Genomic DNA, 25,087 nt, shown 5'->3' with positions numbered 1-25,087 from the left:
AACAACACCTTTTGCAGTTTCTAGTGTCGAGTCAAGGCAGTGACACATCGCGCGCGAGCATATAGTTATCCTTGTAAACGTATGATGCTGGCCGACTCCAGCAAGTAACCATTTACAAAGGAACTGCCGGTAGGTAGTAACTATTTAGCAGCATACATAGATCGTGTCATGTGTAACACCGATGTAAAGAGCACTCTCATAATAAAATATGTGTCAGTAATTCGGGTGTCTTCCTGTGTTAATATCAGCTTAGAATTAGTCGTCTCCACTGATTAGGGAGTTTAACAGTGTGACAGTACATTTGTTTTATGTAACTTCAGCCATGGAGGGATGGAGGTAGGGCTGACGACCCATGACCACTTAGTGGTTAGATACATAGACATAGCCTACCCTCCCCACCCCCTTAAAAAAAGAGAGGGACACCACTTCCATGTTGGTAACATTTCCTTATTGGATAGTCTCCTTTGGAATTTGTGGTTGGATAATAGGTCTGTGTAAAAATACCAACCTCGGTCAATAAAGACGGGTGGCAAAACTGCCATATAAATGTAAGATGCAGCAGTGCCTATATCCTGCATACTAATGTCAATAACTAATACATTCGTGTTAGGTAAATGTTTAATGTCTTCCTTTTGTTGAAATACATGTTATATGTATATGCTCAAAAAATGTTTTTTATTGCCATGCTGGGCAGCATTTTCGTAGATTTTGTAGTATATAAACATTTGTTACAAAAACATTAAATGTAATAGTGTGAACACCCATTTAATGTTGGTGATAATTTCGATACAATAAAATTTTAAAAAGTTGTGGATCCATTAAATATTTAAAGATGCAAACTAATAACTATTGGGTTGTTGGAAACAATTATTTTCGCTCGAATACAAAGCATACCTTTAAATCATATTTGGTGCTTTTTCGAGGTTGGTAATAACAGAGGGACTAATTTCAGATAAGAACTTCTTAGTCGACAACTCCTTGCCCTGTGAGCCGAACAGACGATGTCTTGCTAAATGCATTAATTTTATTTTGTGCGGATTAACGTGGTAAACAACAAAATTCACAGCAACAAATAAAATGTAAAAAAAAAATTGTTTGGAAATTGTTTATTTCAATACAAATCTAAATTACTTATCATAAATGTACAGTATACTGAAATAAAATATTTTTTTCTATCAAAAGAACTTAAACTATACTTTAGCTATACTAAAGTGATATCAGAATATACAATCTAGGAAGCTTATACAAATTCATACATACAGTAGACAAGTTTTCTATTTATGAATACATGCTAGGCACTTTTCTTTTCTTCAATTTTGACTGTCGTGTGTGCTTTGGTTTTATATTAATTGCATAGTTGAATTTTGAAAAATAAAATTAATTTTAATTGTTGTACAGTGCACTTATTTACGCATAATAAAGCCTCAGCTCTCTTAGTTTTGGTGTGCCTGACAGTAGGGTAAGTTTTAGATTTTTAGTATATTATTTATTATGTGTAGTGGTTTTTTGAATGAAAAATTTGATAGCGCTATTGTAGGTATATGCATAGTATTGTCAGTAGATAAAAATATAGTGAGTCATACACACGGAATTTAGTACAACATTAAGCACATGTCAACGTCAGACATACATGCAGCATTATAAAATTGTAAAAAAACTCACTTACAACTATACATAAACAAATATTTATATATAGACAGCACTTCGTCAGAAGTAGTAAAAAAATACTTAATATGACTAGAAAAAACGTGAAGTTTAGATTAATTAATATTAATCACACGTCTCCAATAAATGATACACTGCTCGAAGAAGTACGCCTATGTGGTGGTAATGGCAACAATTGTCTTTTACGGATACTCTGATAAATGTTTACGAACATAGTTAAATCTATTCTATACAAACTGTGATTCTGCTTTGTTTTTGTGTTTGTTATGCAGGCCGTTTAATTATGTAACAGAACAACTTGAACCTGAATCCATTACTTGGGTTAGCGATCTGCGGAGCTTCGATTGTCGACGAGTTCCGACTGTGTTTGGGTCGCCTGTCTATGACGTTACGGAAGTTGTCGGCGCCAGAATGGTACAAGGAGGCCATGGGTGAGCACAGGTGGACAAACACTCTCATGGGAAGGACCACGAGAATGTGGCGGAGCTACCCTGCCACTCGCCTATTTTCTATTTTACGCCCACCTATGAAGCCAAGATCTTTACCGGAAAGGTATTCAGTTTTCAAAGCTAAATACGAATGATGACAGCTAAGAATATTTGGTGCCAAAATCAGATTCCAATGAGAGATTTAAGAACACGAAATAAAATGTTCGGAATAGGAATCACAGTTCAAGTGTTTAGCATTATGATTTTGATGATAAAAGTGACTTTGCAATAATTACTGGAGGAACTGAAAAAACAAATTGTGTTAATATCTAATCAATTTAGAAGTCTGTTTTGAAAGTACCTATATTTTCCTTTTTAAAGAAGTGAAACTATACCCGTGTTATTTAAAGAAAGAAAAGGATTGAAAGACTGCTCTAGAGTATGTAGACTAGAATAGACTTTGCAGGCGATGTTTAACGAAAAGAATAGCTATTGTAGTTACGCATTTTTTTAAAGGTGTTTGTACTGTTCTAAACCTTTTTTTTTATATTGACGTTCCAAACTGTTAAACTTGCCGACTTTTAAAACGTACGTTTTTACATAATTAGATGGCAAAGTTGCATTTTAAACGTTTTTGAGCAGTGTGGATAAGAAGCATGAAATGGAATATGACACTGGAACTTTTTAGATTTATAGTCAATTTTACTGGCTGCTATGTGATATCGTTCAATTAGTTTTAGAAAAAAAAATCATTTAATTTTAACTCACCTTTCAGAATCATCAGAATTTTTATAATTTTAAAGGCCGATTCTATTATTCTCGTTGCTCGCTTGCAATTCTTGTTGCATTTGATTGTTGAAACAAAATAAAAGGAATTTTCAAGTAAAGTGATTCAAGAACATAAATATGATCACCAGCTGAACCTCTTGTGAGCGAGTAAGAAATTTTTACTCGCTCTGTGCAACTGGTACCCGCTGAACTAACAGCACGCTGTCAAACTCACGCGATTTTTTTCTTTCAGCTAAACAGTAGCTAGTGAACTAGTAAACGAGGCTTAAGAAACAGTGAAATTCCTCCTTCCCAGAGGCCCTGGAAAAGTTTAAGTCTTGAGGGACTACAGGTTGAAAACAAACTGTGAAGAAAACACAGATGTACGTATAGGTTTTTGTCTATTTTCAGGGATTATTCCTTTTGTGTGTGTGTTTCTCATCGCCATTTTCCACCAATAAAAAACCGCCAGCGTTGTTTTACATAGTAAAAGTTAATAAATCCAGCTTTTCGTCAGCATTATTATAAATGCCCGCTATCACAATAAGTATAATTTTATGTAAAAATTATTGATGTCAATGTTCGATTTTGGGACGGTAGCAGGGCCGGATTTAGAGGTCTGGAGGCCTCGGGGCAACAGAGGAGCGTAGACCCCCTGGCCCCAAATTATTTTACAAATAAAATGAACAATTTTTTTCAGTCGAGTATTCCAATAAATAATTTATTGTGAAATCAAGTAGATTATCTTTGTATTTAAAAAACAGACATAAATATAATCGGAGACAAGAATTATATGAAATTAAATTTTAGTGTTAATGATTATTTCTGTTTATATTTAACAACAATATAATCATGTACCTATGTACAAAGTACCAACTGTAGGTAAAGGTAAAACAGCGAAAAAAAGAATATCAAAGGAAAATATGTTTACTAGTGTTTACTTGTCGGAATTTGAAAGATTTTTTTTTTTTTTCCGAAGTCTCTATTGTGGGGGCCCCTCCTCTAAATCCGGCCCTGGACGGTATAAATAATTGTTTTGTTTGTTGTTGGCATGATTGGACGAAGCTGTCGCCCCCCGGGACCGCCGACTAGTAGTCGACGAGGAAGGGCTGCGGCGGCACCTCGCGGTAGTCGTGGTCGGTCCACTCGTGCTCGGCGGGCGCGCGGGTGGAGCCCGGCGTGAGCGTGGTGAGCAGCGGCCGGCCGTCGGCGCCCAGGCTCAGGTACCTGAGCAGCTCGTCTCCCGGGGGCGCCGGCCTGGGCGGCGCGTTCTGCGGCAGCGGCACGTCCCCGCCGTCGTCCTCGGGGCGCGCGCTCTTGCCCAGGCGGTAGTTCTGCCGAGGGACAGTCCCCGTCAGGCACCTCGCGCCCTCGCCTCACAGCTCACAGCTCACACCTCACAGCTCACACCTCACACCTCACACCTCACTCCTCACACCTCACACCTTACACCCACGCCTCACACCTCACACCTCACAGCTCACACCTCACACCCACACCCCACACCTCATCCTTCACCCGACTGCAGTGGTCAGTCACCTCACGTCCTCACCTCATCCTCCACGTCGGTTCCCCGACTGCAGTTAGTCGTGAACACATGTCTCGATAACCACCTGTTGCGAAAACTCAGTTACTGGACCTCTCGTTGAGAGATCAATGACGAAATTAAGTCAGGAATTTATTTTATTTCATCACGAATATTTGCATCTATATGTAGGAGGCGAGGCGTGAAATATGACTGGCTGAAAAAATCAACATATCATTACTTACAACCTTCATATAATGTACAATCCTTGGAAGTTGCTAAATAATAATGACATGAAAATGTAAACAATCAAAATCGAGAGATTTGTATGTGACATTCTGTACTTAACCGCAGTTCCAGCAAGGTTGCCATTTGAATTTACAGAGTTAACTCTTGCTCGGCAAGTTTAACGTCAGCTTACGTAAGACTGTAAATAAATTTTCAGACCGGTAAGACGTGATTGTAAGCTTATTAATGCTTGAAGGCAGCAAGACAAGATGACAATTTACGCATGGGTCAAGTTTTGTGACGTTCTGCAAACTTGTTCTTTAGTTGTTTTTTTTTAGACTTGCTACGTCAGGCTTGCTGCAAGCTTGCTGGCTTGACATGGCAAGCTTAATGCAAGTTTTCATTGCAATCCGGGTTGCCGTCAGGCCTTTGTGAAGCTCTGTGTGGACTCGATCCAAGGGAAACTCGCAAGTGCAGACAATACCATGAGAAGGAGCTCCTGTTCCGTTAAACTTAATTAAATATCCAGCGTAATGAAAAAATGGAGCATTGTGGCATCGTTTCGCGAACGTTTTCTCGTGAGTAAGGAGTGGGGCGCTCAATATTCCCCCTTCCCCTCACCCACATCGAGCGCCCCGTCCTGAGCTTTGCACTTGTTCGTTACGCTCTGACGAGTCGTCGTCTCGACTTCACTCTGCCGGCTGCAGAGAAGCCTGACTTGAACACGCAACCATTCACGGTCACACATTTCCGTTCCTCTACACTCCTCTTGCACCAATCCCGCCTCGGGCGCCGTTCTCCCAATTATTTGAGCTGTACGACGGCTCTTGCACCTGAACCTTCTTCCTTTAGGCCCCCACCTACCCGGGCACACAAACAGTGTGAAGAGCTTCAGGAAAACAAGGCGATTTGAAAACGACTCAAGACATCCGCGTGAGGTCTGTTTAAGAAAATCATTTTAGAATTCGCTGAGGACCGATGAAAAGTTTTGTTTCTGGTTTATGTTTTTAAAATATATTTTTATAAGAGTTAAAAAAAAATGGTTGAAATGCGTGTTTTCTGAGTAATTTTTTAGGCATAAAACGACCGGTGCAGATTTTTGAAAGCACTTAAGGGACTTGCATTACACCTTTATCTTCATTTATCCGCCATTTCATGATACGATTACATATTTGTCCTATGCGCGCCAGTTCACAGCTTTAGACGATACCGCGCTAGAAATATGTACCAGCGAGCGTCGCGCTTATAGTCCCGTTACACACCCTGAATATGCGGGCCCCTTAACCTCTCTGATTCCATTCTGGCTATTTTCCTAGCTTCGTCTCTGCTTGCTCAGGCCGACATTTTCTTTCGTGCTATCCTCACTTCCCTTCCCAGAGCTCCACAATCCTGACTCTACCTCTGCCCTTAGCGCTCCCTGGTGGAAGTGCGTCTATGATTTAGTGTCGCTGAGTAATCACTAAGTGCAACGAAAACAGAGTCGTTTCTTCGTCCTCGTGTGTCATGTCTTAACAGCTCATATCGACAATCATTGTCACTGATTTCTCACTTCCTGTGCTAACCAGATTCAGACTCAGTGTTTCGAAAGCCCCATGACGTGTCTTTATTAATTACTTTTTCATTAATTTTAGTTTTTCTTTTTACCATTCCCGGTAATTTTTCATTTTGGTAAGTAGGGATTTTTGTACTAATTTTCACTACGTTTTTACAGCTTCCAAGTCATGGACTGAACCACAAACAATTATCATCCATTACAGTGGAAGAAACCGCAATATTTTGCACTCTGTACTGTGTGTGTTATGTTGTGTATTATGGGGTCGTTACCACAACGCCGAAATACCACAACGCCGAATGCCAAATTGACCGCAACGCCGACAGCTATAAAACTGCTGTGTAACACAACGCCGAAATACATTAACGCGAAAAAATGTTTCTGCGGGGTGGGGGGGCCACAGGAGCAAAATGAAAAACAAAACTGAATGAATTTGTGTGCTAACCTTACCTAACCTAACCTTTGTGTCAGTCCTGAACTGACATTTGTCGGCGTTAGTCAATTTGGCATTTGGCGTTATGGGTTTCGGCGTTATTGTACGTTCGGCGTTGTGGTATTTCGGCGTTGTGGTATTTCGGCGTTGTGGTGCGTCCCCGTATTCTCATGCCGTTAATTCCTCATGTAACAAAAATTGTACCAATGATAAGGGCGTATGTCCCGTTCCAGGTAATCATTTCATTTTTACGTTCACCACGGTTGAACTTGTAGACTTTTTGAGTGGTAGAACTTAAACAAAATTTTATATATACCTAAGCGTATACAGTGCATATGTTTTGTATAATAAGCTGGCAAAGTTTGAATTTTTAACATTATTGTGCAGCGCGGATAAGGAGAACCAAATATAATAAATAACTGAATTTTTTTTTATGTTTAAAAGCAACGCTGGTGGTTACTGCGTGGCACGGTTTAAAATTATTTCAGAAAAAAAATTAATTTAATTTTGTTTGATAATTTTAAAATCATAAAAAATTTCAGATGATTTCAAAAGGCCAGTTATATTTTTTTTCTGAAATAAATTTAACCATTTTACATAACAGTCAGTAAAATTGACTTCAAACCTAAAAAATTTTTCCAGTTTTATTTTCCATTTCATTCTCCTTATTCATGCCGCACAAAAACGTTAGAAATTCTACTTTGTCAGGAAAAAAAAATTGGTAGTCTGTAAAGTCGGTTTACGGACGATAGTTTAACGTGACAACGTCATAACAAAACAATGATGCAAATGATTGCATACTTTTATGAATAAAATTTAATCATTTTTATTGAATGATCACTATTTTGTATGGATACAAAGAAGGAGTGAAATGAAATCTACAATTTATTTGATAAATTTACTTTTATTTTCAGTCATTAATTAAAAATATGTTTATTACTTTAACTAAGAGATTATTTTAACTATAACTTTGACACATGTTTGCTATTTAACTCCTTCCAATCTGTGTTTAATTCTGTTAAGGATAGGACGATGATGGGAAAAGTAGGAAACGAATGGGAGTGTTTCAAGTTTAATGTGCCTCGGAAAAAAAGTCAAATCGATGGTTGTTCCAATCGAGTGTAAGAGAGATAGATGCGGCGCAAGCGTACAATGAGCGTAACGGGACAATGAGTCATCCTTTATCGTGCGTGCAGCCGGCGTTCATCGATTTATTAGACGTTGTCACGTCAAAATGTTTGCTCTGTATATATATATATATGTTTGAGCCCACTCAAAAATGTCGGCACGTGGCACCCGGGCGGCAGGTAGACCCGGAGCGGGACACGGCAAGTACCTCGGGCAGGCAGTGGTGCTGCTGGCAGTAGTGGTTGCCGGCGGCATCGCGGTGGCACCAGGTTCCGTCGGGGAAGTACGGGTCCACTCCCAGGTCGTTGAGGTCGAGCCGCGGCGTGTAGAAGGAGCCGCTGCCCTTCCGCCGGCAGAACACGGAGCACGCCATCCACAGCCGACCTGCAACACACCACAGCGGCGGTCGTCACGCGCGCACACGCACGTCACACAATAGTCCGAACCTGTGCGTGGTCCGTGTCCTTATCCGAATGTGAGTGACGTCATGGACGCAACAACTAAATTTCCAAATACGGAAAGGGGGGGGGGGGGGGGGCAATATACCTTTTTATAAAGAATCATCGATCCCCCTAATTGAAGCGGGGGGTCCGGGGGTCCTCCATCGGGAACATTTGTATTTCAAGGTGGAAAATGGTGCTATTTAAGCAGTTTTATTATCTAAAAAATTATTACTTAGCACTTTCTTTCCCCCCGTTTGCCCCCACTTCAAGGTTTCAGAAGGGGGGGGGGGCAAAATACCCTCCCCCCCCCCTGTTGTTGCGCCCCTGAGTGACGTCACATTGTCTCACCGAAAACTGCCCTGTCCACAATTGCGATGTCCGATGTCCGAACGTATTATTGATTTCTAAAGTTGTCACCAGAGCGCAGTAAATGTGCGCCAAACCAAATGTTTTTTTTTGTTTATTGTTTTGATGCTTTGTAGTTTGAGATTGAATTTATGAAAGTTATGTAAGTTATAAGTGACTTACAACACCTTCCGTTCCGTTCCCTTCAATAACAAAAAACAAACACCGCGTTTTCAAACGGGAACCGGAAAATTCAAATATCGTGAGTGTTCTCTTCTTTTTTCTGTGTCCGAAGTACACAGGTTGGGACAAAAAGTTCAAATTGACGAATGTCTTCGGACCAGGTAGGTTCGGACCTTCGCCCACTTGACGCATGACGTCAGAGGGTCACGTGGACCAATCAGCGACGAGTGTCCTTCGGACACAGTTTAGGACATTGCTATTGTAGACGGGCCCAAACACACAGATCAGTCCGCCACACCTATCGATATGGCCGCCGCTTGTTTACAAATGTTTGGGAAGCCTTCATTTCACAGGCGCGAGAGCCACACCCGAAGTTCCCCGAAATTCATGCTCGCATTTTTTTTCGGTTCTATCTCATTGTACAAACCGGTGTGGCATTAAATTTTGCGGTCGATTAGGATAGGTTAGCTACATTATAAATACTTTAAAAACAATTGTGGATGGTTGGTTATATTAGGTAAGTATAGCTACATTAAAAAATACTGTAAAATCATCTTACGGTTGCTTCGCAAATAACTTTTTTAATATGTAGCTATCCAGGGCTAGGAAACTGTTTACGTGATTTCACAGTATCTTTAATGTAGCTGTCCTAACCAAATCAACCGTCCACAATGTTTTAAAGTATTTATAATGTAGCTTACCTTACCTAATTGACCATTAGTTATCATGAGTTACAATGAACAAAAAAAAAAACGAAGATGCACGATCGGAAGTTTGGCTCTCTCGTCTGTGAAAATAAGGCTTCCTTACCAATATGGCCGCCGTTTGTTTATAAATGTTTCAGCTGTTCCTTTTTTGAGGTTAGATTGGAGAAAAATTTCAACTCATTTCATTACCTTTGTACTATGAAGATTCGTTTCGGACTTTCAATATACATAAACATATTAACCAGTAATATTTTCATCTAATTTTCTTCCGAACAGCTTAAGGGTGTTCAAGGGAGTCGGACATGTCATTAAAGGCAATGTTATGTGAGATATTAGTCATATATATGTAACAAGTATGTGTTAAGAGCATGTTTAATAACATTTCGAAACCAAAACTACTTCTATTAAACTTTTTAATTTAAGTTTTAATGTCCAAAATACATTCATACATATCGATATACTTATATTTCTTTTTAGTAATGTTTAAAGATATATTTATTGTAAATGTTTTCAACATTATCCTCTGAAGATTTAATTTGGTTAGAGCCAGAAGATTATTTTTTTTATTCTATTAAGAATTATGGTCATTTGAACAGAAACAAAAATGGTTGCAGTTTACTTAGAAAATGAAATTATAATAGGGGTATTATTGAATCATATTACCAGAGGATACAGCCATGTCTGTTCACTTTACGCTGATACATGATTTGTATATATACGATGAAAAATACAGCTGTGGTGTAAGAATACATGGAGACGTGTGTCGCTCTCGCGCGAGTAACCGACTTCGTGTTTCGTTCCTGCGCAACCTTCGTCCCCGCGTGTCCGTCCACTGGCGCTCGTGGTGGCATTGCTTGGAACTACGTCCGGGAGCTCCCACCAGCCGCACCGCGCTACTGCGCGTTCGTCAAACACTACTATCGCGCGCATTTTGTGTTTTCTTTAGTGAAGTGCGTTTGTTAGTCGTTGAAAATATTCTTCCGTGCGCCATGCCGAGGTCTAAACCACCTCCGAGCCGCTCTCACAAAAAAAAAAAAAAAAAAAAAAAGCAAGAAAGCAAGGATCAAAAGGAATTTTTGGCTGGAGAAAAAAAGCTAAGGATACCGAATCTGAAAAACTTTCACATATTTTCATTGCGTGTATTTAGTTGTGTCTATTGGTATATCCTTAGACAATGTGTAGTTTTAAATGTATGTGTGCATTCCCACACTCTGTACTCATTATTTTTTATTTTCAGAAATATATAATCACCTACATCCAGCCCACAGTGGGGCTGTACACAATTTCTCTTTCAGTCGCCTCTACTTGGACCCTTGTGTCCTATTCCTTTGGTACCGCCCTCATGAAGTGATATCGGGACCTTGTCTCCGGGTTAGAACCTTTCGGCAGAAATTAACTTTTATCTACCTTTAAAATTCTAGCAGGAAAATGTCATAAACAATTATTAGATTTGTGACCTTGTAAACAGCGTCATGTAATGGTGGACTGTATCTGCTTTCGTGTGATTCTTCAGATGTTAAAGATTATTCATTCATTTTGCTTTCAAAAATTGCTTGCTTTAATTTTAAGTATACAGTGTAATTTCTTAAGTTTTAATTTCACAAGGAAGGTTATTTATGATCGTATTATATTTTTTGTGTTTGGAGTTATTTTAGGTATTGAGTTGATCGGGAGATTGAAATGTATTCAAAGTTTATAGTATTTCTTTTATTCTTAATTAACTGCACATATTATTTAAGTAAATGTAGGTGTGGGTTTTAAGTATAGTAAAAGGTTTCAATAACTATGACTTAATAAGTTTTTATTAAATAAAAATATAAATTAAGTATGAGACTTGTTTTATTGACGAAATGTAACATTGCAAAACCCAGCAGGTCTTTTAGTTTTTTAAGGTATACTAATATGTTTTATGTTATACAGAAGATTTGCTGATCATGTCAATCAAGGTCATGTTAATTAATATTTGCTTTACATTTTTACTTAAAATGTGTATTTACACTATTTACTAAATTTTTCGTATTTGGTTAGGAGAATGTTTATGGATAAATATTTTACAACATACAATTTAAATGAATTTTTTTTTTATGTGAAACGGCCCTCGTGTCGAAATGTGCCGAAATACCTAATTTCCGGCACATATGGATTTGTGTTATATTAGCGATGTTATAAAAGCTATGTGTCGTTTCTGCAATGTTGGTGCATGTGCTAGTGAAAGAATAGACGACAGGCAGGTGTGCACCGCGACTAGCCGGCGCTAAGACATTCTGAGGCCTACTGCATGTATTGTTATGATGGGCAGTTGAACCAGTGAACTCTGGGGACACACACGGGGAGACAGTAATTTCATCCATATTTTGTAACAACCAATGTATTTGTGTATGAAAAGTGTTTTGTCTCTCCATTTTCTCCCTCTGTGATTGGAGGAGTTGCGCCATCTTCCTCAATTTAATATTTAAATTAATATACTAATCATTTTAATTGGTTGTGCTAAAAAAATAACTGAAATAATTTTTTTCACATATTTAAAATTTGCGTTCTCTGTTTTGCAAATATTGTTTGATGTTTTTCTGCGATCTAATTATTTCAGGTTTCATTGCCAGTGGCCATTGTACTTTGTTGATGGTGTTTCCAGGATTTGGTATTTTATATGTTATTTTTGATGAATACTACCAGACAGCAAACAAGACAAAACACTAAGATGTGTTCATTATATTTGTTATTAATTTATACACTGATGATAAGAGTATTTTGTTTTATGATTAAAATTTGATATAGTATTTTGTTTTATGATTAAAATTTGATATAGATTATATTTTTCGTTTTTTTTTTTGTCTATTCAGTTGGAATGAATTTTGTGTGTTTAATTTTTTGATGAACGTTAACAGTCTTATGATTTATTTTGAGAATTATTTTACTGGCTCTCGTCCTTGAATACTTAACCATCAGTTCTCCTAGCTTGGATTAAGCTCTCAGTTATTCTTGAAATGTCATTTTAAAAATAAATAATACTTAGTTCTTTATCTGAATTCTGGTCAAATGAGTAACTTTCCGAGTGAATTGGTAATAATCATTACGATTTAAAAGGCACTTGAATTTAAGAATAGTTCTACTGAAGTAGTTCTAATATTTATCTATACGACTGTAACACTGCTTGGTCTGAATCGTTATTAGTTAAAAAAAATTGTGTTGTACAATTAGGGATATCATATAATTTGACAAAGTACTTATAGTTAAGAAAATAAATTAATATTAAATTGCTAAAAACAGAAACACTCATTAAAAATCGTGCCAAAATCGTTTACATGAATCAGCCTACATAAATTTCGGGGAATACCTATATATTTTTCTAGTTTTCATTTGCTAGAAATAATATATATATATATATATATATATATAATTTCGATTTTGTTTATTACTTTAGTCAGAGGAGACGTCAGACGATTTCCATAGTTTCAACAACGTGTGTATACACATAGTCTACATACATACATACATATACATACTTCAACAGAAAAATCGTAAATTTACAGAAATTTACCTAATTGTTATAATAATTAGTCAGTATATTCACGGAAATTTCAAGATAAATATTTACCAATATTTTCCATAATATAACAGGATTTTTTTTAAACAGCATACCTAAACCATAGTCGATCATCATTATATACTTTATCAACTTATATATATAATTTATAGACATGGGGCTTGTAGCTGATTATTTAGTGGGAAAATGCACGAGTTTGTGTGTTTTTCCATGATGAGGCTTCTACAACAATGGTACAATGGCCGATTGCCATCACGATGCTGCTATAACAATGGACGATGGCCTGGCTTGGTGGGGAATTTAGACGATTTTTTTATTGCGACGTCAAGAATAAGAAAAAATTCAACTTTTTGGAATTTTTCCGCCGGTCACGGGACGAGATCTATTTCGTGTGAAAATTTCGAGTTTCTAGCGTTTCGGGAAGTGGGTTAGAATTTTTATAGGTCAGTTCAGTGAGTCGCACAAGGGGTTGGGTTGTAAATATATTTGGATTAAAAAATTAATGCATATAGGCCATACAAATTTTAAAGTATTAGCGTCACACCGCTCACCGAGTCTCAAACCAACGCAGGTTCTGCTCATCGCCGGAATTCGGTTACGTCTTCTGCTTTGTTTCAGAACATAAGGGATAACAGTAAAAATATTTCCATTGTATAAATATTTGTCAACAAAATCTGAATCAAATCATAGCTACCTTATGCTTGCAGGTTCCGTGATGTGTGTAATGTAGACAGTGCTAAGAGTTTTCTGTTGAGATAAATCAAGAAAGTGTTAATAATTTGATACAGAAATAACATAATGGTGATCTGAGTAATTTAAGTATTGAATCAATTTTATTTCTTCTTATATAATGGAACGGTTTTATCTACCATGTCTTTTCAGATAAATACGCCAGTCTTAAAAGAAATATGCACTGCATATGCATTGTGTCTTTGAGTTATAAAATGCAATACCTTATACCAAAATATTTTAGAACTATAAAATTTGTTTCCGCAATCATTGTTCAATCTAGAAACATATTGATATACTTTAACGTTGAATACAGACAAAAAGCTAAGAGAGTTTACACCTATATAAGTATAGCTGAGTACATGTGATAGATATATATAAGTATCGGCATGTGTATGAAGCAACAAGAAAGATAATCGAGAAAGGATATTAAATGGCAGCCATATTATTCGCTGTGAAAGTACGCCGTTGCTTAGCATGAACACGCGAAGCTACGCTCCGTGCTGGCACAAAAAGCCTGGCGGACACCAGGCGAATACGACCCGGCGAGGAGTGAGTTCTGGTTGTGATATCCCAGCTGTTTCTTCCGCCCCCTCCATCCTACCTTTGAATATATATACTGTAAAGAAGCGCCAGCCAAGGTTAAAATTTCTAATACGGTTTGAGGTAGTTGGTTAATTCACCGCCGCAATCGCCACCATCTCTAGGGCATCGACTTGTGGTGGTCCCTAGCGGACAAGTGTCGAACTCTTCAAACACCCCTTCCCCCTCCCGTTGAACGACCTTGAGCTGCAGTGAATGATGGGTGGGGGGTGCGGGGGAATGACAGCGGGCGACAGTGCTGCGCTCTAACGTGTAAATAACAACCTAAGACGATACAGGGCGTTACGGCAGCGCACTGCAGCGGTGAAGTTCCCAAGCTGCACATCATACGCTCCTGAAAAACGTAAGAGTAAATCCTATCCACTCGCGACTTCTATACAGTATATATATTCAAAGATCCTACCTGCTGCCAGCCTACAAACGGTTAGCTAAACCCCCGCTTGGAGCGACAGGGGCGACATTCTTACGCGCATCGACCTCCCGCTGTTCAGGAGCCGAGTGACACAACCTCCCCCTTCGAAGGCCCTCAGGCGACTGAGCGCTCAGCGGTGAGACCCAGACTCTTATACAGAGTGCTATTAGGGTGTTTAGAGATCAGTTTTTATGCTATTTTGAGTGATGTATCAGTTTGAAGTCATTCGGAAGTGGGGACGTTTTTTTGGACCACTGGAACACCCTTAAGGAACCGAGCAGACAATGAAAGCTGGTATCTGAATACATATTAGGTCTCCCATAGATTTAACCGATAAGATCGAAGATCCAGAGATCCCCAGATATCCCAATACAATATTGAACTTCCCACCTATCTTCTCTATCCCATTCCTTTTCAGAGTTTACTATGGTGGTGTCAGAACCTCGGACCACTACAGTACGGGGTCAAGACTTATTTTAGAATCCATACATACATACACACTTACACACACATATATGTATATATATAAATAATATGTTATGGGTAATGCCAGCCAGCGTTCGGCAGACCTAGGTGTACACGGGTAAACGTCGAACTCAAATTTATTTGAGTGAATATTCGGACTATAGTCAACAAACTTGGATAATTCTAAGTTAAGTTAACCCGGGATGAACTTAGGTTGACTTATTTTAGCATTATTCGTAACACACATATACACTGTATTAATGATACATTAAATAAATTATTAATTTCCGATCAGTCTGCAATCTAATTCGAGACCTCCGGCACTGACTGAGTGGTAGGGGGAGGAGAGTGAGGGGGGGGGGTGGAGGGCCGGGTAGTGGTAGGAGAGGGGGGGGGGGGCTGAGCATACTCAGAGCGAGAAATCTCGCTCCTACATTCTTCGCAGGACGGCTCTGTTGAGCGACAGCGATGAAGAAAAGAAATCCTCGGGAACCAGGCACTCGTTAATAAGTATTTTCCTTTGTTTATCGCGAGGGGCGTTATTATTAATGAATTATAAATAAAATTTCGTGCCCGGGGCCACACTACAAAATATTAGAGACCGGAATAATTCGTCGTCCATTGTAGTCCGGCCTCCACTAGGTACCGGTCGGCCGGGCAAGCGCGCATCGCCTCCCACTATCTGAATGAAGGCTGTGATCAGACAGGAGGGATCTCGCAGCCCGCCCTCTGCGCGCTCCTTTGTTCCCGCACGTCTGACCTGAGCGCCAGCGTCAGAATAACAATAACAAAAAAAATTGTAAAGAGGGGTTAAGCCCGAGAATTGGGCAAGGCCCAATGTGCAGGGCGTTAAATGGATGCAAAAAATATGTATTGGACAGGTAAAACCCACTTAATGGCCCCCCGCCCACCCGGAGACACGTACGGTGTGCAGAAGAGCTCCAGAAAAGAAACTACGCTATTTGGAAACAGCTCGCGATACCAGACAATCATCTGCTCACGAAGAGCACTTGAGAATGCGCTGAGGGTGGATGAGTAATTCTGAGTCAGAAGAACCAGTGGGTGTCGCACTTATCATCCCGCCTCGCTGACGTTAACACACCTATGACTGGTCGGGGCCCCTGGAACTTCATAAATGCAAAAACCAAAACATTTCTGAGTTCAATTCAAAATCATTTGCATGGACGTGGGGCAGTTTGCAGAAGTTGATTTAACATCAACGTAAATATTACACAGTTACGAATGCGACAGACCAGACCGCAATGCCAGGTTCGGAGCTGGCTGGCAGCCCCGCACGGTCACTGACGTCACGCGCCATCAATTGACGTAAGGAATTACAAGCGTGCCTGGCCGGATGCCCACCCCTACCCCCCCCCTCCTTCCGCTCCCCGCGGATTGTCATGGCTCGGCGCTGCTATCTACCGTTGAGCGGCCTTGGAAATTCCGCGGGGCCGCCGCGCGGAGCGGCGTGAATTTACGCCGCCCTTCTGGATTGTTCGGGAGTCGGGTCGGCGCGGGATGGCGCGACTCGTCACGGCCGCTCTCGTCGGTTCGAGAAAGTACGCCCAGGTACTTAAGCAGCGAATCCTTTGGCCCTCCGCGGGAGTTCGACAACGGAGTCCCGCGTGGGAGTGTCGCGTTGAGTACCGAGTTCCGCGACAGTTGCGGAGTTCCGAGCGGTTTCCGAGCGAAGGGAAGTGCGACATCGGCGAAGAGGGTGAGAGACCCCCCCCCCCCTTCCCCCCTGACAGTGGCGCGACGTCCCGGAGTTCGACTGGATCGTGAGAGTGCGGCGACCGAGTAGCGCGACACTGCTTAATAATTTGAAGTTCATACAAATTATCTTGCATATAAATATCGTAACTTCAGAATTAGAATTACGTGAATATGATTGTTACGTGAAAGTTCTCAAGACAATTGAAACCTTCGGAAATATTTTCGCAACTAAATTTGCCGACGAAAGCTTTTGCAAAATAAAATGGGAAGCCTCTCGCAGATATGAGGTAGATGACGTTGCTTCTTTACCAGCTGAGTTTGTTACGGCCACTTTTATGGTGTTTTACCACCTCAAATTATTTAAATGAAACAGTTTCTCTACAAAGGCAGAATTCTTTAAAATAATGCTGAACTTGAGAATACACAAAAAATAAATTGTTTTGAACTACATTTCTTGGCGCGAATCGCACGTAGTTTGCGCAACCACCGCTAGAATTCGCTTTAGAAGAAGCGGCTACGTCGACTAGTTTGCAGAGTGAAAATTGAAAACTATATTAACTAAACGGCTCCGATAAAAGCGACAAAAATACTTCAATGACTAGTGAATGTTATTAAAATAACTGTGAAGTATCCCTTTAACTTTGTGGATTACAAGCAACGCTTTTGCGAATTTTTCCGTTTTCCACGCGACTCCTGTTTCCAATTCACGAAATCATTGCAATGTCCGAGAGGTGAAGACGTTGCACGTCAGTAGTTGTGACCTGGGTCACTCTTGCCCGCTGGCCGTTGGGCGAAATGCGTCAGCGAGGCGGGATGATAAGCGCGATGCTCGCTGGTGCTTCTAGCGCGGTGTCTCCTCTGGACTGGCGCGCAGTCTTCTCGTCGTGCACAGGATAACTGTGAGATCTGAGCGGTGACCGTAACATTATATGGCCGATAAATGAAGATAAAGTTGTAATGCAAGTCCCTTAAGTGCTTTTAATAATCTGTATCTGTGGTTTTACGCCTAAAAAATTACTCTGAAAATATGCGTTTTAGCAAAAAAAATATTCTAAAAAAAATGTTCTAAAAATACAGTTTGAAAACTTAATCCGAAATCAAAAAGTACTTTTTTGGCCCTCAGCGAACTCTTAAACGCTTTTCGTAAGCAGACCCCAACTCGGATATCTCGAGTAGTTTTGAAATCACGTTGTTTTTTTCTCCTGAAGCTCTGCGCACCGCGCGCGCGCGCGCGCGCGCGCGTGTGTGTGTGTGTGTGTGTGTCCGGGTGGGCGGGGGCCTTAAAAGGAAGAACGTAGCGCGGAGTCGCGAGAGTGTGTGACGGCTCGCGTCAAATGGGCCACGTTGGAGCGAGTCCGCACGCGCTGAATCAGTTAGTTTCAGTTGCGCTGCTGAGACGGGGGGAGACGTTCCACAGGTGAGTGAATCTTTGCGGTCACGCCACAGCGCGTTTAAGCTAACGGGAAGCCTACGATTCACTCGTCTTTCTGGACATACCCGAATACTCACGTTGGCAAGCCTTTTTTTTTCACAGACGAGAGAGCCAAGCCCGAAGTTCCCCGAAGTTCATGCTCTCTTTTTTTTTTTTTTCGTTCTATCTCATTGTATAAACCGGTGTGGCATTAAATTTTGCGGTCGATTAGGATAGGTTAGCTACATTATAAATACTTTAAAACATTGTGGATGGTTGGTATAGCTGCATTAAAAATACTGCAAAATCATTTTATGGTTGCTTAGCAAATAACTTTTTAATATGTAGCTATCCAGGGCTAGGAAACCGTTTACATGATTTCACAGTATCTTTAATGTAGCTATCCTAACCAAATCAACCGTCTACAATGTTTTAAAGTAGGTATTTATAATGTAGCTAACCTAACCTAATTGACCATTAGTTATCATGAGTTACAATGAACAAAAAAAAAAAACCGAAGATGCACGATCGGGCGTTTGGCTCTCTCGTTTGTTGAAAGAAGGCTTGCCAACGTGAGTATTCGGGTATGTCCAGAAGGACGAGTGAATCGTAGGCTTCCCACAATGCGTTTAAGCTAACACTAACGCGTTCCAATCATTCTCTCTCTTTTTTTTTTTTTCTGAAGTGAAAACTTCTTTAGCCGCGTTGAGCTTTTTTTTTTTTGTAGGGGGCAAAACTTAAAGGGTTCCGACATGCTCGTGACGTGTTGCGCCAGACTGGCGACGCGCAGCGGCCTGTGTACATGTATACGCATATATACACTAATACATCGTATATACTCGACTGTATCATGTGCGTGTTGGACTCTGTTTGTATGGGTAAAATCTTGTGAGCTCGCATCACCGACATGCTGTAGTAGCAGTAAGTGAAGTTAAAATTGATTGCGTTGAGCGATTTTCTTTTGTTCAGTTATTTACGAAGTGAATGTTTATTTTATTTGTGAGTTAAGTTCATAGATTTTTTAATGTTAAAACTTAATTTATTCTAATTCGAAGTTATTTTTGGTAAGTGCAAAACTTACGGGTTCGCGTCACCGACATGCTAGTGACGTTTATATATATACATACACACACACACAGATATGGATATATAGAACGCTCCACACTCGACGGCCAAAGACGAAAATTACTCGCTAACGCGTGAAAAAATAGAAAAAGAGAACAAACGGTTTCGTCTCACTCGCACTCTCTAGTAAAGACAGATAGGTCCGAGAATAGCCGAAGACCCTTCGTTTGTGTTCAGTTCACACGTACGCTCGCATGCACACTAGCCCCACTTTTACAATTACGCTTTACTACTTTCTCTCCAATATTTCTCGCTCATGTTTGCAAATACGAAGATGGACCTGAGAACCTTTTTTTATGTATTTTTTAAATTCTCCGCAACATTTGTTTGAAACGTTTTTCGCTTAAACGCCTAAATTAGGAGAAAAACTGAGTCGAACCAATTTTTAACAACCCTTTTCTCTAAAAACTTCACGTCCGATTAAAAATAATAATAATACCATTCGATTCAGCATCCGCGAATTACCCTTATTTCAAGTTTTCAGGTCTGCTGGTGAAAAGTGCTTACTTTGCCTCTTGTTGACTGGCCTACGCTCGCGTAATGGAGGAGCCTTAAATTCCAACGACCCTCCGCGGTGCATTGCTGAACAAACTGCAAGTCTCTCGCGCAGTTTCGCTGTGGGAATAGCGCGTTACAAATTAACATTTCCTTCTGGTTTAGAGACACTGAACTATTTTTAAGTTTACTATAACAAAAATTAAAGTAAATACATACTCAGTATTAAATAATACAACAAACATGTGTATAAAACTAATTATTTAATTTGGTAAAATAATCGAGATGAATTTTAATTAATAATGAAAAGCAATAAATTATTTATTAAATGTTATTATTTATAATGTAATAATTTATAATATGCACAAATTAAACGTACATACAGTAACATACACTTGAAAAAGTTTATAAACACTATTTCTATCACTAATATTCACAATAAATTAAGATTTTTTTTTTATTTTCGTACACGTGAGGTCCACCGTCTTCCTGTGAAAATTTTCTTTGCAGGTGCGCAAGCATCGTAAAAATTCACTCACTTTTTTTTCATAACGCGCCTAAAGAATAACAACTTCAAAAGATCAAGCACCATTTGACTAGTTACCCCCCCCCCCCCCCATTTAAGAGTAACTCAAAATCACTTTTTTTATGACCAAACTTCGTCAATACTAGCGATAACTACACTACTAAAAATTTTAAAAAAAATAGTTGTCTGTAAAGTTGGTTTACGATAGTTTAACGTGACGTCATAACAAAACATTGATGAAATGATTGCATACTTTTATTAATAAAATTGAATAATTTTTATTTTAATAATAAAAGAATAAATACTTGAAATTATACTAGTAATCAGATTTTTAAAATGCAAGAATAATTAACCTTTATTGCCGAAATTGTTGTTGTAATAAGCAATGAAAACCACATTAACTTTTCACTTCACTTTATAAACAGTCGACAAAACAGTTCACGTGTAGATGTAAGTTGTGTGCTGCCGCTGTCTTTCTTCTCCTCGGAAGCATAGGCCAATCGAGTGGAAGAGCGATAGATGCGGCGCAAGCGTACAATGAGCGTAATGGTACACAGCGTAACGGAACACTTTTTCGTTCGTGCAGCCGGCGCGGTGTTCGTCGATTTATTAGACGTTGTCACGTCAAAAATAGTTTAGACTGTATCGGTACGAAGCCGCAAATTTTTTAACGTGAGTACGTCGTGTAAATGGGAAGTTCAAAACTAGGCAAGGTGACGTCCGCCATTTTGGCTTTCAGAGTCTGCACCGGTGAATATCACAAGCTGTCCTTTCTTTAATCGCCGTTTCTTGCAATTACGATCGTATATATTTGCTGTGTGCCCCGACATTGTAATTTTTGGTACAATTTATTTCGGAATTTATTTTCTCACAGTTTTACCAATAAATTTTATTTTTAACCTTTCAAGCGTGGTTTGTGTTCTAATTACTCTTTATGCTGCTGGCCCCTAGTTGTGGTAGCCACTGTAATAAAACCTCCTTGCTCTATAGTATATGGTGTTCAACTCTCTCTAATTATTGGTGTGTTCTCACGGGGTTCTTGGCGCCTACCCTCTTCGCAGTAAATATCAGGAACGCTGCTACTGGATGGTCTGCCCAGACTGATAGTCCAGCTAGCACGTCACTGCCCTGTGTTACTGACCAGAGAGTAATTATAAAAAGAAAATTTGGTATTGCTGTGTGACTAGTATAAATTTGCATATAAATGAAATAATAATAACTGAAAAACATATGATTTTAATGGGTTCTTGAATATGGGTGTGAAGTTACTGTTAACCTGTGATTAAGCGAGAACAACCAAGGTGTCAAACCTAAGTGTCGGTAATTGGATGCAAATGACGTCACTGGAACACATTGAATACCATGCCGGGTCTAGCTATACGTTGTCGGAGGCTTGAGGCTCTCTTCACAGGACCTCCAGGTGGTCTGCTGCTACACTGGAACACTGGATGCTGTAAGCTGTAATTAGCGAACTACAGAAGGTCTGAGGTAGCCGGGTATCTGCTGAAGACTCGACTTCCCTCTCGTCCTAGAAAGTCTGGTTTAATCTGGATCGGTCTCACCAATCGTCGTGGCCGATCGCACCTGGCGCTGACCTCAGTTGTCTGGAACCACTACGGGACGAAAACGGGACCGACGCGGAAGTTGGCACTCGAAGTCGCCGATACTCCCTATCTAGGACTTATTTAGTCTAGATACAATTCTCTCAACTCGTAGAGCGGAGAATTCTAAGTAGGACACGATCGCGGATGACGCGAATCTTCTATTTCTCGGGCGGCAACCAAGGCTTTGGTTCGCTCCAGCCCGAGAAACGTCTTCCCGCTGCAAGATGGCGATGGCGTCTCCCTTCTTCCTCCTTATAACTATTTACTTTTAGTCCCTAGCAACCAAGGGGCTATCGATATCAGCAAACAGAATAAACTGCATAGTGAAATAAAAACTTGGATGTTAGAGTGTAAGAGTATCGAACTAAGACCAAATGAATAAAGTTTCCAAAGAATAATTCTTAGAAGACCCTGAAGTTGAAAGTGTGTTGTCTATGGCAATAAGATGTGTTATATCTGTTATACCTTGGTTGTCCTCTTTACAATCAAAACAATTAAATACATAATATTAGCTCATGAAATATACAATTAATGTTATAATAATAAAAATAATAATCATATAACTGTAAACAGTTGTACTGGTTACAGTGTAGTTCTTTATTTTTATGTGCAAAATTTATTTTATCTCGTTCAGTTTGGCTAACGCGTGTGTCAAATATCAGCTGTCAAATTATATGAGGCAACCGGACACGATCGTTCTAGAAACTTGCCTAATACTCGTGCAGACTTATAAGTATACCAAATCTGTTTATAATGGCGCATGAAAAGCCATGAATCGCTCTCTCTCTCTCTCTCTCTCTCTCTCTCTCTCTCTCTCTCTCTCTCTCTCTCTCTCTCTCTCTCTCTCTCTCTATGTCAAGCCCGGTTTATTTTTATAATGTTTAAAAATCCATCGTTATATTTTATTTTAACTTTGAGACTGGTATCCCGATTTATATAAGACGTGGTATTGAAGTCTAAAAAGCGAATTTTGCCGAATGTGATGTTTATGCTACAGGCCTTACCTAACCTACCGTTAACCACATAAAAACAACAAAAAAATCCGCCTCTTTCGTTTTTTCTCGTAACGGTTTTCCCCGTAAAAAAACTCTTCTCTCGTCCAGATCACATTCTAAAACAAATCGTGAGGCAAATATTTTACTGAACCATCATACGAAAGCTTTTTTGAACATATTAACCTAAATAAGTGTATATACAACGATATTTAACTAAATGAAATACAAAATGACTTTCATTGTATTTTAGCACGAACATCAAATACTTTTCCTAATTTATATCTATAGAAGTATTGGTTTTAACGTTTAATTATTTATTTCTAGTTAAGTTAGTTTTTTAGCACTTATAATTTATATATATATTTGCCCTTTTAGCTAAGTAAATTTTTATGTTAAGTTATAATTTTTTTTATATGTAGCGATTTATCTGGAAACAGGCTAAGAAAAGGAAGTAACTGTTAAGTTGGCAATACCTCACGTGATCCGAAAGCTACGAAAACTTTGTGGTTTGTTACAAATCGTGTTGTAGGGTATTTAGTATGCTTAAAAATATTATTTACATAAAATTTTAGCTTGAGATTTTTAATACTCATATATTACTTGGCTACCTGAGTTATAGGCACGAGTTATTATAAAAGAAGGGGGGTTTGAACTATTTTCGTGCCGTGTGCGCTGACGTCAATTTGGTCACGTGTGTTCACGTGTGCTTCCGGAGAAGCCTAAGATGTACATCAAGTTCCGTCCCTGCCCGAACACGCCCGAATATTCACCTTCGGCCAACCTCGGGATTTGTTTTATTTTTGCGCAGGAAAAATGAATTCAAATATTAAAAGTGGTCGGTTAGGTTAGCTACATTAAAACACTTTAAAACACTATGGACGGTTAGTTAGGTTAGTATAGCTACATTAAAATAAACAGAGAAATATAAATGAACCCGACGTTGGCCGAAGGTGAATATTCGGGCGTGTTCGGGCAGGGACAGAACTTGATGTACATCTTAGGCTACAAGAGTCTAGAGGCAACACCGCTACTTCCTGCAACTGGCTGCAAATGCCGCACCGCTCACGCTCGTTCCGGGGCCGGCGGCGCGATTCCGCAACGGGAAGCCTTTTCACTGACGAGAGAGCAAAACGTCCGATCGTGCATTTTCGTTTTTTTTTTTTTTTTGTTCATCGTAAATAAATATGGAGGTGTTGATAAAAGGAAAGACCATAAACAAGGCAATGGTATTTATTTGTAATTGTTTTTAGAGGAAAATACCTAATTGAAGAAACTTACTTCGTGGATTTATATATTTTTCATACCGTATAAATTCTAGGAAGTCTTTGTCTTCCACAAATATTCTCGGGGCGCCCCATATTCCCTTGCAATTTTACGCAACTTGTAATTTTCAAGTGAGGACATGATAACTAATAGTCAATTAGGTTAGCTACATTATAAATACTTTAAAACATTGTGGACGGTTGATTTGGTTAGGATAGCTACATTAAAGATACTGTGAAATCATGCAAACGGTTTCCTAGCGCTGGATAGCTACATATTAAAAAGTTATTCGCTAAGAAACCATAAAATGATTTTACAGTATTTTTAATGTAGCTATACTTACCTAATATAACCAACCATACACTAAACAGTCTATGGTGGCTTTTTTTATACTGGAGAGAAAAAACGCGCGCGTAAAAATAAAAAAATTAAAACATCCAGGGGGTAGGCGCTCCCGATCGGCCAACTTCGGAAAGGCTCGGCATTTGCAGCCAGTTGCAGGAAGTAGCGGTGCTGCCGCTAGACTCTTGTCTTAGGCTTGCCGTGCTTTCGTACGTTGGCGTGTTGGTGGGGCGGGAGGGCGGAGGGTGAAGTTGACAGATAGCCAATGGCCGCCGCGGATGACGCGTTCGCTGCTTCGTGATTATAAGTGTGCGTTACGTTTCGGGATGGCAAACTGGACGGTTTTTTTTTTACCCCGAAGTGACGAGCCTTCAGAATCGGCGAGAGCGTTGACTTGCGTCCTACAGAACTGGGTGCAGTTGGTGCTACATCAGTGTGCTTGCTGCCCGGAA

At 39.6% G+C, this 25,087-nt stretch overlaps 1 protein-coding gene across 1 annotated transcript in view; it reads right to left on the bottom strand.

Moving 5' to 3' along the window:
* Positions 1 to 1,091: 1,091 nt before the first annotated feature.
* LOC134530257 (A disintegrin and metalloproteinase with thrombospondin motifs adt-1-like) overlaps positions 1,092 to 25,087 on the bottom strand; it is a 128,979-nt gene continuing 104,983 nt past the window's right edge. Inside the window, exons 16-17 of the mRNA XM_063364948.1 lie at positions 7,936 to 8,111; positions 1,092 to 4,195 (exon numbers count right to left, since the gene is read on the bottom strand). Coding sequence (XP_063221018.1) covers positions 3,950 to 4,195; positions 7,936 to 8,111 — 422 coding nt within the window. The 3' untranslated portion in view covers positions 1,092 to 3,949. The remainder of the gene's footprint in view (positions 4,196 to 7,935; positions 8,112 to 25,087) is intronic.

The sequence above is a fragment of the Bacillus rossius genome, chromosome 3, assembly GCF_032445375.1.
Source record: "Bacillus rossius redtenbacheri isolate Brsri chromosome 3, Brsri_v3, whole genome shotgun sequence".
NCBI classification, from domain to species: domain Eukaryota; kingdom Metazoa; phylum Arthropoda; class Insecta; order Phasmatodea; family Bacillidae; genus Bacillus; species Bacillus rossius.
Note: the sequence above shows the minus strand (reverse complement) of the source record. Positions and strands in the feature narration are given on the sequence as shown.